This window comes from Bison bison, unplaced genomic scaffold (genome assembly GCF_000754665.1).
Source record: "Bison bison bison isolate TAMUID 2011002044 unplaced genomic scaffold, Bison_UMD1.0 scf7180017864068, whole genome shotgun sequence".
NCBI classification, from domain to species: Eukaryota; Metazoa; Chordata; class Mammalia; order Artiodactyla; family Bovidae; genus Bison; species Bison bison.
The window spans coordinates 8,144,989-8,158,621 of NW_011494640.1; the positions used below are offsets into that span (position 1 = coordinate 8,144,989).

General features: G+C 42.1%; 1 protein-coding gene across 1 annotated transcript in view; it reads right to left on the reverse strand.

The window, feature by feature from the left end:
- The window catches only part of COL4A3 (collagen, type IV, alpha 3 (Goodpasture antigen)), a 161,406-nt gene that overhangs the window by 77,549 nt on the left and 70,224 nt on the right, over positions 1–13,633 (reverse strand). Inside the window, exon 2 of the mRNA XM_010837048.1 lies at positions 434–490. Coding sequence (XP_010835350.1) covers positions 434–490 — 57 coding nt within the window. The remainder of the gene's footprint in view (positions 1–433; positions 491–13,633) is intronic.

Sequence of the window (13,633 nt, forward strand, 5' to 3'; positions counted from 1 at the left end):
TTTCTTTACCTTAATATTTTTTGTTTCCAGATCGAGAGAGTTACAGTAATTGCCCGCATTTATACCAGTTATCTGAAGCTCCCCTCCAAGGCTTTTCCACCACTCCAGATTAATATTTATATACAATTACTTTAAAATTGTTTCGGGGGAAGGACTTTCCTGACTGGTAACACCAGTGGTTAACACTTCACCTTCCAATGCAGGGAGTGCAGGTTCAGTCCCTGGTCAGGGAGCTAAGACCCCACATACCTCCTGGCCAAAAAACCAAAGTATAAAACAGAAGCAGTATTGTAACAAATTCAGTAAGACAAAAAAATTGGATTTGGGGAATGGAATATGGTACTGCTGATCTGTCTGCTACCAATGAAGGAAGAGTGTGAATCGTTAATGAACTCTATGGAGAAAAGAACCAGAATGAAGGTTTTGTTTTTACCTTCTCCCCTTTGGCCCCATCACAGAAGCACTGGCCTTTGTCTTTACAGATACAGCCCTAGGAAGAGAGAAAGAGAAAGGGTTTTGTTTAAAAACGGCTTAATAAATTCCAACTGACAGAACAAAAGCAAACATATTTTTCTGTTCTCTGAGCATCAAACACCATTTAGCAGGAGTCCTGTGATACCGTAGCAATTTATCAATAGAGACTGAGTAGAAAAGTGAGAAGTATATAGAACCGTCAGATAACTGTACATCATTTTTATTGTATTTAGGAATTTCAAGTGATTTATTCATGGAAAAGACCAAGTCAGCTCTCCTTTTTTTTTTTTTTTTTTTCCAGAACAATATATAGTTGAATCGTATGAAATTACCATTGTTGTAGGGAGAAAGTGGTCTAATATTTGCAGATTTCTTGGTTCAACAAAATGAACATAGCTGAATTTGTATATACTAACTGGTGATATCGTCTGTAGATAATTCTATAGTTTTCTTTCCCTGAAATAATGTTTAAGACTGAAAAAGGATGATCAGTATCCATCATGTATTTTCAAGAACAAACTAATTCACTGGTGCTGATATCAAAATGCTCATTCTTATTAAAAAACAAAACCAAAAACTGAGCTGCAACCCTGGGAACTCACACATCTAAATGGTCACTTAGACCCACTTACAACCCTAGCTTTCACACCTATGCGCATGCCAACTCTAATGAAAGTGTTTTTATTTATTTATTTTATGAAGGTCAGTTTTTATTTATTTATTTTATGAAGGCCAGTTTTAAAATTCCTCTCTGCCAGCAGAGAAAGAGAGAGAGAAATAGTTTTAAATAGTGGATTTAAACATTTTGGACACACATTCTATGGTTATATATTTATCTTTTCTGGGGGGCTGTGTTAATATTAACTGAAATTTAGTTTATTTTCCCCAGAAAAAAAAAATTGATAACAGAGGCAGAGCAAGCCTAGGAGATGTGCTGGCTGGTAGGAAAAATAAAAAGAAATTGCCTCAGATAGTCCCAAAGTGAGGACTCTCTGCAATCAAAATAAAAATACGCAGGGAATTCCCTGGTGGTCCAGTGGTTATGGCTCCGAGCTTCCACTGCAGGGGGCACGAGTTCCATCTCTGGTCAGGGAACTAAGATCATACATGCTGCCTGGTATGGCCAAAAAAATAATAATAATAATTTAAAAACAAAAATATAAGTACACAAAAATTTAAATTGAATCTATTTTCTAATCCCAGGGCAGTAGGTTATGTAGTTATTTAAGAAAGGGGAGACCATAGTCATTTTCATACACTCATCATTGATTCTCACCACATTTTCACCCATCACAATTTCTATGAGTGAAGAATAAGTAATTGAAAAGGAAGGTCTATATTTCCCCCAAGGGTTAGCTATTTGGCATTCTTTAAGTAGACTAAATTTTTCCACTTTTCCTCCCAGATGCTGGGGGTCATTAGGTCATATTTAGCTTAATTATTTTAATCTTGTTTTTCTGGATTTTTAAACCTTAGTGTTCATTTCAATCACATATTTAAGTATACTAAAATATATACCAAATCTAGTATACTAAATTAGTATACTAGTATACTAATATCTGGACTTCCCTAGTGGTTCAGTGGTAAAGACTATGCCTGCCAATGCAGGAGATGGGGGTTTAATCCCTGGGTCAGGAAGATCCCCTGGAAAAGGATATGGCAACCCATTCCAGTATTCTTGCCTGGGAAATCCCATGGACAGAGGAGGCTGGCGGGCTACAGTCCTTGGGGTCATAAAGAGTTGGACAAGACTTACTGACTGAACAACAATACTAATATTTATTAAAGCAGTTGTTCTCAAAGTGTGGATTTTCAGAGTAGTATCAGCAGTATCTGGAAACCTATCAGAAATGCAAATTCTTGGCCTCACTCCAGACTCACAGAATCTATAACCCTGGTGCTGGTTGCAGTAATCTATAAAAGGCTCCTGGGGTGACTCTGATACTACCAGTCTAAACCAACATCTACAAGCCCAGTCCGTAGGGTAGAGCTAATTCTTTAAAGATTTCTGAACACTTGGACCCTAGTCTGCATATCCGCTTTTTGTTTGTGATGCCATTTTCCCTCTCAATCCAAGAAAGTAGCCAGGCTTTAGGGAGGCTTTCGTCACTGGGCTGAAAGCAAAAGCTTCCTGAAGGTAAGATTTTTCCTGGCTTTTGTTTCTGGAGTGTAGGGACCTGTTGATGGTTGGCCCCAAGAATGGAGGGACCACCAAGCTGTTCCTCCACAGTGTCTGGAGGAGGCAGTAGGGCCTCAGAAGAGGAAAGTCTGAGTCCTACACCCAAGGGAACCAGATACTGGAGCAGGGAAACTCAACCCCACACAGACCTGGTGCTCTAGTTTACACAGCAGTGGTGGCCACTGTTTCATGTAGATCCTGAGCCTCTCTGACTCTTCTGACTCCCAGACCTCACACCAGACCTGGATCTGGAGCATCTCGGGACCACAGGTAGGAGAAGGCAAACTGGCCATCCTCTAACTCCTAAAAAGGTGCATGCTGTTGTTCGGTTGCTAAGTCATTTCCAACTCTTAGCAGCCTCATGGACTGCAGCACGCCAGGCCTCCCTGTCCATCACCAACTCCCAGAGTTTGCTCAAACTCATGTCCATCGAGTCAGTGATGCCATCCAGCCATCTGACCCTCTGTTGTCCCCTTCTCATGCCCTCAATCTTTCAGAGTCAGCTCTTTGCATCATGTGGCCAAAGTATTGGAGCTTCAGTCCTTCCAGTGAATATTTAGGGTTGATTTCCTTTAGGATTGACTGGTTTAATCTCCTTGCTGTTCATGGGACTCTCAAGAGTCTTTCCCATAAAGGCAAAGCCATAGCTCACACAAAGCCAAAAAAAAAAAAAAAAAAGAGTCTTTCCCAGCACCACAGTTCAAAAGCATCAGTTCTTCATAGATGAAGAATTGCCATCTTAAGTTTTATTTCTTGGAGTCACAGTCATATATTATTGAGAATCTTTCAGTCTTAGTTTGAACAAATAAATGTTTGCTGAACTCCTCCAAAACAAGGATCAGGTCCCCTTTCCTATATGCTCCAACGGGCCACTTGCAGTTATATGTGCCATGTATATTTTTCTTGATGCCCCCAAGCCTCAGAAGAGAAGGAATTGTCCAGTCTTGTTCACACTGTCAACCCCAGCTGTAATATGTCCTGAACAAATGCTTGTGGCTTGACTGAATGGATCAATGAGTGAATGGAGCACTGGTAATTTGTTTATATCCAGATTGGTCCTGGAATTTCAAGGCATGTGATACATATGGCTATTGCTGGGCTGCCATGATTAAGATGTTTTCTGTATATATATATACAGGCTCCTTCATCCATGGGATTCTCTAGGCAAGAATACTGGAGTGGGTTACCATTTCCTTCTCCAGGGGATCTTCCTGACCCAGGGATTGAAATCAGGTCTCCCGCATTGCAGGCAGACGCTTTAACCTCTGAGCCACCAGGGAAGCTCAGTCATATATATATACACACATATCTATATATTCTATATGTATGAATTCTGAACAACTTTGTTTGAAGTGGGAGAGAATGAAAGTAGAAGCTTTGGCTATTTTAACACATGTTAAAATTAACACAAGGTTAATTAGATGTTAGTTGCTTGGATATACACATTTCAGGGGGAAAAATTTTTAAACCCTCAGAACTGAAAACCAGTATAATGAATACCTATGTATCTTTTCATCTAGGTTTCCCAACTGTTAACATACTCGCCTAGTCATTCCAGCTGTCACTTTTTTTCCATTTCTCTCTCTCTCCACACACACACACACATACACGCACACACTTCCCTGCCAGTCCATTGAAAAGTAGACTGCAGACACCATGACACTTCACGCCTAACACTTCTGCATGCATCTCCGCCAAACAAGAGTACATTCTTATTCAGTAACAACATCATTTTTAAACCTAAGAAAAGGACTCTGATGCAATGACTTCAAGTTACTATTAATAGCTCTTAAACAAGATCTTCAGCTTTCCAAGGATCTTGATGACCGTTAGAAAATGAAAAGCTATTTAATTTTTAACAAATCTTTTCATACCAGAGATTTAGTCTCAATCAATGAGTTCACCTATAATCAATACATGAGGTCTGAACAAGTGACTGCCAGAGATCCAAGTGGCTTTAGAGCCCACACGACTGCACCCAGAGAGCAGGTGTGGGACTCTGGTATCAGCCTTCGCTTGTTTCCTTGAATCCCCTGCTGTCTGGAGACGATCCTCCCATCGCCACCAACAGCGACACTGATCACCGTGCACTGTCATCAAAATCACGGTCCCTGACTTTTTACATTATTGTCCTGAGTTTGGGTCTTGAACCTTCATGGGCGACATATTTAGCTTTTGTTTTTATTTGGTTTCATGGTTTTCACATGAAGGTAGAAGTCTTATTTTGAAGGAGGAAGGAGAACAGGTTCTATCTTGAAAGCAGGACTCCACCTTGGGCCGGACTGTGGACTTTAAGCTCTATGCCCAGTATCTATGGAACTGACACACCAACTGGAAAACCAGACCCAGGGCTCATACCTAGACTCTCTGTCACCTAAAAGAACACCCTAATTATCTGTGTGACCGAATAGAATCATACATTCTATGATGCTTATTGGGGTATGACCACAGGCCTATTGATAATTGTCCACTGTTAACTACCTAGGCTTAAGGCGTATGAATCATGGGTTAACTTTGATTGTATCTTTCTTTTTCCTTTGTTCAGACTAGTTTCAGGGAATTTGGGGAGGCAGGTTTGTGCACATACACTTAGGGTATATAAGGTTTTCACAAAAACTGGTCGGGGTCCTTGGCTAAGAGGAGACTCTGCTTTGGGCTCGCCAGTGGAATAAACTGCACTCCACTATCTGCATTGTACTTCTGAGTGAATTTGTTTTCCGGAACACGTGGCTACAGCAGTTTGATGGTTTGGAGCTAGCTGGTTGGTTAGCTTAAGAAGTTAAAGTGAGGAATCAAAAACAGATAGACAAAAGATACATGAGCACTTTAGGCATTTTAACTTAAAACGTGCACACCAATTCTTCAGTCTTGTGAAATAGGGCCCAGGTCCCTTCTTTGGGAATGGGGCTGCTGTTTAGAGGTCTACAGCATCATTTTTGCTAAGTCACACCCATAATGTACCGTTGCAGAAACCAGTACTCAAGAAACCAAGCACCACACTTGGAGAGTGGGAGAACTAAGGTTTATTATGTTAACTCCTCCTCTCAGCAGGCTCAGAGGAGTTAACACTCCAAGCTCTGAGCCCTGAACAAAGGGATTACAGAGTTTTTATAGACAGACTGTAGTGGGCAACATTCACTGTTAATAGGCTGGTTTAAACTAAGGGGTTTTGCATTCATGAGAACAGCAATCAAGATGGGGAAGGGGATGTCTGAACTGGACAGGCATGATTAAGCAGGGTTTGCAGGGACTGGGCAATTGCAAAGAGCAGGACAAGGGTGAGTGAGATAAGCTCCAGTTCCTAGTATTGCAAGTCTCCACTTTCTGAGACTACGTGACCTACGTGATCTAGACTTTGCAAGGGCCAAGCTCAGTTACAGAGACAGAAGGAGAAGGAGGTCAAATTTTAACTTTTCCTCTTCAGAACCACTGACATTTCTAGTTTGGATTTTCTTGGAGCAGGCCAATTGCTTAAAGATGCTGGTGATGCAATCTGGGTATAGAGTCCTTCTAGATACGAATCCATATTTCTCTCTAACTTTTTAAATGTTGTCTCAGCCACCCTTAATTGAACAGCAGTTTCTTATCAGTTTTAATCTTATCAAATCTTCCAAGCTAGTTTTCACAGAAACATGTCTTTTTCTGTATTTGTGTTTAACCAATTTGTTATTGAATATTTAATTAGATGACTTTGTTATAATAATAAGTACAACTGGCAGAAGCAGCTAACTCTTGGCAATCATACACCTCCACCATGGAGCAGGCGAATGTCGGTGTGCTGGGAAAGCCTAGGAGTGTCAAGGGGGAGGCGGGCACTGGCACCCATCGGTCTATTGGACACAAGGTATGGAGAGTTCTGGTTAGAGGCTGACCGCTAGAAGGAGAGTCAGTGAAAGGGAAATTATCGGGCCATCTGCTCATCCACCGTATCACCCACGTGTAGACGTTCAGCACTGTGGGCAGGACTCCAGAACCAGGTCTGGGGCTGTGTTTCTGGGCCCAGGTGAGCAGAACTGCTCCAGAATTCTTCCAACTTGAATTTTCAGTGAAATTGGCAAGGCATGGCCTGGCTGTATATCCACACAACTGAACTGACTAGGACTTCAGAGGCTGTGAAGTTGCTGACCTGTGGATGCTCCAGCTGATTTAGTTAACTCAAAATTACCGTCTGGGCAGCCATCCGGCTGATGCTCAGCTGCTTCTCTAGAAGCAGGGAGCCCAGCCCAGGGCCATATGAAATAAGGCATGTCACTGTCTTTGGATGGTGGTGACAGTAGCCCCAGACTCAAGAGACCCATTTCTCTTAATTGTACTGCTTTTCTCAAAATAATTTTTCTTTATGTTTTAAATAAATTTTTAACTCTGTGAATGTGTTTTAATAATTCAATAATTCAGACAGATCTGTTGACTAGAATATAACAGTGGCCATATTTTCATTTCTGTTGCATTTGATCCACTTTTTTGGACTCACTGTTGAAACACCATGATTATATTAACATAATACAACCCACTAATTCCTACTCAAATGCTAGATCATTTTAAAACCAGTATAGCCAAATGCTGTGAACTATTAAGAAAGCATAATTATGGAAACTTCTTAACATTTTAATGATTTTTCCACTTCCAACAATAAAGTACCTCTTAGTTTCCATGTACCTTAATGAAGTAATAAATCATTCATCAAGAGCAGAAAACCCTCAATAGTGATTTTCTGACTTTTCTTCTACTCACATCAGGAAGTAATCCAGGATTCCATGATATTTTAGCACTGTTGCATATTAAACAGTTAAACTTGTGAGACTCTTAAACAGTTAAATCTTGTAGCCCACGAAGCCTAAAAGTCATAGGCCTTCTGCCAAATATTTGGGATCTATTTCCAGATTTGCCAGCTACTATCTGGAGCTTGATAGGGTACCTGATGAACTATAGATGGAGGTTCGTGACATTGTATAGGAGAAAGGGAGCAAGACCATCCCCAGGAAAAAGAAATGCAAAAAAGCAAAATGTCTGTCTGAGGAGGCCTTACAAATAGCTGTGAAGAGAAGAGAAGCCAAAAGCAAAGAAGAAAAGGAAAGATATATCCATTTGAATGCAGAAGTCCAAAGAATAGCAAGAAGAGATAAGAAAGCCTTCCTCAGTGATCACTGCAAAGAAATAGAGGAAAACAATAGAATGGGAAAGACTAGAGATCTCTTCAAGAAAATTAGAGATACCAAGGGAACATGGGCTCAATAAAGGACAGAAATGGTAGGGACCTAACAGAAGCAGAAGATATTAAGAAGAGATGGCAAGAATACACAGAAGAACTGTACAAAAAAGATCTTCATGACACAGATAATCATGATGGTGTGATCACTCACCTAGAGCCAGACATCCTGGAATGTGAAGTCAAGTGGGCCTTTAGGAACCATCACTATGAACAAAGTTAGTGGAGGTGACAGAATTCCAGTTGAGCTATTCCAAATCCTAAAAGATTATGCTGTGAAAGTGCTGCAGTCAATATGCCAGCAGATTTGGAAAACTCAGCAAGTAACCACAGGACTGGAAAAGGTCAGTTTTCATTCCAGTCCCAAAGAAAGGCAATGTCAAAGAATGCTCAAACTACCACACAATTGCACTCATCTCACACGCTAGTAAAGTAATGCTCAAAATTCTCCCATCCAGGCTTCAACAGTACGTGAACCGTGAACTTCCAGATGTTCAAGCTGGTTTTAGGAAAGGCAGAGGAACCAGGGATCAAATTGTCAACATCCGCTGGATCATCAAATAAGCAAAAGAGTTCCAGAAAAACATCTATTTCTGCTTTACTGATTATGCCAAAGCCTTTGGCTGTGTGGATCACAATAAACTGTGGACAATTCTGAAAGAGATGGGAATACCAGTCCACCTGACCTGCCTCTTGGTAAACCTGTATGTAGGTCAGGAAGCAACAGTTAGGACTGGACATGGAACAACAGACTGGTTCCAAATAGGAAAAGGAGTACATCAAGCGTGTATATTGTCACTCTGCTTATTTAACTTATATGCAAAATACATCATGAGAAATGCTGGGCTGAATGAAGCACAAGCTGGAATCAAGATCGCTGGGAGAAATCAATAACCTCAGATATGCAGATGACACCACCCTTACGGCAGAAAGTGAAGAACTAAAGAGCCTCTTGATGAAAGTGAAACAGGAGAGTGAAAAAGTTGGCTTAAAGCTCAACATTCAGAAAACGAAGATCATGGCATCCAGTCCCATCACTTCATGGCCAATAGATGGAGAAACAGTGGAAACAGTGGCAGACATAATTTTTTGGCTCCAAAATCACTGCAGATGGTGACTGCAGCCATGAAATTAAAAGATGCTTACTCCTTGGAAGGAAAGTTATGACCAACCTAGATAGCATATTAAAAAGCAGAGACATTACTTTGCCAACAAAGTTCCATCTAGTCAAGGCTATGGTTTTTCCAGTAGTCATGTGTGGATGTGAGAGTTGGACTAAAAAGAAAGCTGAGCACTGAAGAATTGATGCTTTTGAACTGTGGTGTTGGAGAAGATTCTTGAGAGTCCCTTGGACTGCAAGGAGCTCCAACCAGTCCATCCTAAAGGAAATCAGTCCTGAATGTTCATCAGAAGGACTGATGTTGAAGCTGAAGCTCCAATACTTTGGCCACTTGATGAGAAGAATTGATTCATTGGAAAAAAATCCTGATGTTGGGAAAAATTGAAGGCGAGAGAAGAAGGGGATGACTGAGGATGAGATGGTTGGATGGCATCACTGACTCAATGGACAAGAGTTTGAGTAAACTCAGGGAGTTGGTGATGGACAGGGGGGCCTGGCATGCTGCAGTCCGAGGGGTCACAAAGAGTTGGACACAACTGAGTGACCGAACTGAACTGAACTGATCTGGAGCTTTGGGAAAATTACTTAATCCTTCGAAGTTACATTACCTGTAAAGGAAGATAGTAAGATCTCTCTTTACACAGAATGCCCTACCTTCCGTAGCAGACTCAGTCTTTGGGGGCTGCTACCCTCTCCTTTTTTGCTCCACTATCTTGTATCAGGAGACATTCATGTTAATGTCTGATATGTTTTTCCAAACAAACCTTTGCCTTCCCAGGCAGTTCTTCCTGAAGTCGTTTGTCCAGTATCAATTGTCCTGAACAATTGTCAGAGAGACCAAAAAGTATCATTTGTTGTTAATCCTCTTAGAGTATATTGAATATATTAGTTAATTCACCAAATATGATTTGTACATGAGCACAGAAACAACTTGTTTTATTTGTTTAATAAAATAAACTGGTGTTAGAGGCACCAGTGGTACTGGGTGCTTATAAATGAAAGGTGGCATATCAAATATGTTACAAAAGCAGGAAGCTATTTTGGGCACGCTGAACAATCAGCTCTCACACTTTGCTTTCTGTTTCAACTTCCACTGTGACCATGTATCACCTGCTATCTGACTTCTGTTTCAGGCGTTTGTGACTTAACAGTTAAGGGCACTGCCTTGGGGTAGACTTCTTAGGTCTAAATCCCAGCTCTGCCCAGCCACCTGTGTGACTCTGGGTGAGCTCCGGTGCCTCACTTTCCACATCTCTAAAATGGGGTCAAGTGGGTTACCTCTTAGAGGAATGCATAGGACACCTGCAGAGGGCTGTGAAGGAAATCAGAAGTGTCACGCCCAAACCTGCCTCTTTGATATACAAATTATTTTGAGTTGAAGGCAACTAAAAATCACTAAGTGCAGAAAAAAACTCCTCCCTTTGTTCTTAAATTCAGGAAAGAAATTTAATAATTTAATAAAGATAGAATTTATCACCCCAGAGAGGGCACTAGAGGAATCTGTATACAAACTCGTTAATCTAGTCCTATCTTCTAGTTACTCCTTCACCCTTCACTACCTCGAGCCCAAACCCCTTTGTCTAATCAATTCTTCACAAATTTACTGCTTCTTTGTCTAAAAGGTCTAAATGCTTCCTCCTCTGGTCACTTCTTTGGGTCTTGATTCTCTTGCAAAGACTCCCAGGCACATGTAAAAAAAAAAAAAGTTTTTAAAAATACATGTATGCCTCTCTCCTGTTAATCTGTTTTTCTCAATTTAATTTTCAGACCCAGCTAGGGACCCTAAGAGTGTCTAGGAAAACATTTTCCTCACCTTTGCAGGCAGACTCTTTACCCTCTAAGCCACCAGGGAAGCCCTTAGCTGTTACAGAGAGCAATCAAGAATGTAGGTTATTACTCATTTATTAGCTTAATATTGCTACTCAGATGCTTGTGAGTTGAGCGCTTATTAGATTGACTAATGGCAACCCACTCCAGTGCTCTTGCCTGGAGAATCCCAGGGACGGTGGGGCCTGGTTGGCTGCCGTCTGTGGGGTCACACAGAGTCGGACACGACTGAAGTGACTTAGCAGGAGCAGCAGCTTGCAAGTAGGAACTGTGTCTCACAAAATTTACATCTCTTCAGCACTGGCAGGCAGTAACAAAATTATTTAATTTCTACTCCTCAAGCTAATGAAGGATCTAGTTATGGGCACACCTTTTAAACATTCTTCATTGAATAGACCAGGAAACAATTTCCAAAGGAAGCTTGGGTGTTTCCTCCTTCTACGCTGGAAGCATCATCCATCGCACGCCCAGGCCCAGTTTCCCTGAATCCCTGTGAAACAGAAGTGCCCAGCCCTCCCTCGGGGCGCCCCTCCCCCACACCCAGCCCAGCCTGGTTTAGCAGAAGGGGAAGTTGGCAGCGTTCAAAGCTGGTTAACACTCTACTGAGCAGCTCTGTTGATTTTGCATTATGATTATTGACCCTCTGCCCAGCCAATAGCCTGAGGCCAAAGTTTCTGTGTGTGAAAAGAAGAGCTGACAGAGTGCGGGCCAGCCATGCCAGACAGACTGCATGAGCTGCTGCTCTTTGCAGGGTCCCTCCATCTCCGTCGGGCTTCCGTGGTGGCTCAGACGGTAAAGCGTCTGCCTACAATGCGGGAGATCCGGGTTCAATCCCTGGATTGGGAAGATCCCCTGGAGAAGGAAATGGCAACCCACTCCCATATTCTTGCCTGGAAAATCCCATGGATGGAGGAGCCTGGTAGGCTGCAGTCCATGTGGTCGCAAAGAGTCAGACACGACTGAGCGAATTCACTTTCACTTTTCACTTTCATGCATTGGAGAAGGAAATGGCAACCCACTCCAGTATTCTTGCCTGGAGAATCCCAGGGACAGGGGAGCCTGGTGGGCTTCAGTCTCTGGGGTCGCACAGAGTCGGACACGACTGAAGTGACTTAGCAGCAGCAGCAGCAGTCTGATGGCTGCTAGGTGGCAGGTATTCTTTCCTTCCTGAGTTCCCTCAGGGCTGGGACATCCTTGTTTACTGATATGGCTGTATTGTTTACTGAAATATTCCATTCTCACATACCTATAATCATTAACCAGCAGGTTTTTCTTCTTGCCCTAAAAGGTTCTGAGTTCAGTAAAACTATGAGGTCTTTGGCATTCATGTAAGATGAACAGACTCTGCAGAATTCCATGTAACAGATACTGTGGAGAAAATGAACTTCAATCAGGACTCTAATGATACCGGTAGGTAACATTTTGGGAGCACTGCTCAGGGTGCATTGCCTCGTACATGGTCCAACGGACATCTGATAACAGCTCTAGGAGATAGGTGCTATCATTAGTCCCTTCTTCTAGATAAGGTGGCTGGGAGATGATGAAGAGGCTAGAAGTGGTCAGGAGTGGAGCTGGGGAATCCAACCCAGGTGGTTTGACTCAAGCCATAGTCTCAACCCTATGCCCTGTTTCAGTGTTGATCGGCTCTGTGGGCCACTAGGGCTTCCTGACAGCTCAGTGGTGAAAATAAATCTGCCTGAACTGCAGGTGATGCAGGAGACGTGGGTTCCATCCCTGGATTGGGAAGATCTCCTGGAGGAGGAAATGGCAACCCACTCTAGTATACTTGCCTGGGCAATCCCATGGACAGAGGACTGTGGTGGGCTACAGTCCATGGGGTTGCAAAAGAGGTTGGCATGACTTAGCGACTGAGCAGCACCTACAGGGGGCCACTGAGACTTCAGTGGAGAGAGAATACACATCTCCTGTCCTCATCCCGTCACTGTGCTATGAGGCTGTAATCAGATCCCAGCCATAAGCATAATATAACTATTCATGAAATCAGCAGGGTGGCCCAGGGAAGCCCACAGGTCAGATTTAGTCTGCCTTCTGTGTCTGTGCAGCCTGAGAGCTAAGAATGGTTTTTCTATTTTCAAATACTTGAAAGAAAATTAAAAGAAAAACAATAGTTTGTTATCATGAAAATTATGTGAACTTCAGATCTCAGTGTCTGTAAATAATTGTGTTTCATGACTAAAATATCTGTGGGATTTGTTTTCTGTCTTGTTATATGGGTGGGCTTCCCAGATAGCATAGTTGGTAAAAAATCCACCTGCAATGCAGGAGACCTCAGTTCAATTTCTGGGTCAGGAAGATCCGCTGGAGAAGGGATAGGCTACCCACTCCAGTTTTCTTGGGCTTCCCTTGTGACTCAGCTGGTAAAGAACCCACCTTCAATGTGGGAGATCTGGATTTGATCCCTGGATTGGGAGGATCCCCTGGAGAAGGGGAAGGCTACCCACTCCAGTATTCTGGCCTGGAAAATTCCATGGACTGCATAGTTCATGGGGTTGCCAAGAGTCAGACACAACTGAGTGACTTTCACTTTCACTTTCATCTAGGTATCTACCTAATACCCTTGATTTTTGCCTCTTGACCATTTAAGGAAAAAAACCTGTTAATTGCTGGTGTGAAAGACCTTGATTATATTTTTGTGTTAGTACAAAAGTTACATTAAAAGTAGACATGATCCTCTACATAGAAAAGCCTAAAGACTCCACCAGAAAATTACTAGAACTAATCAATGAATATAGTAAAGTTGCAGGATATAAAATCAACACACAGAAATCCCTTGCATTCCTATACACTAATAATGAGAAAATAGAAG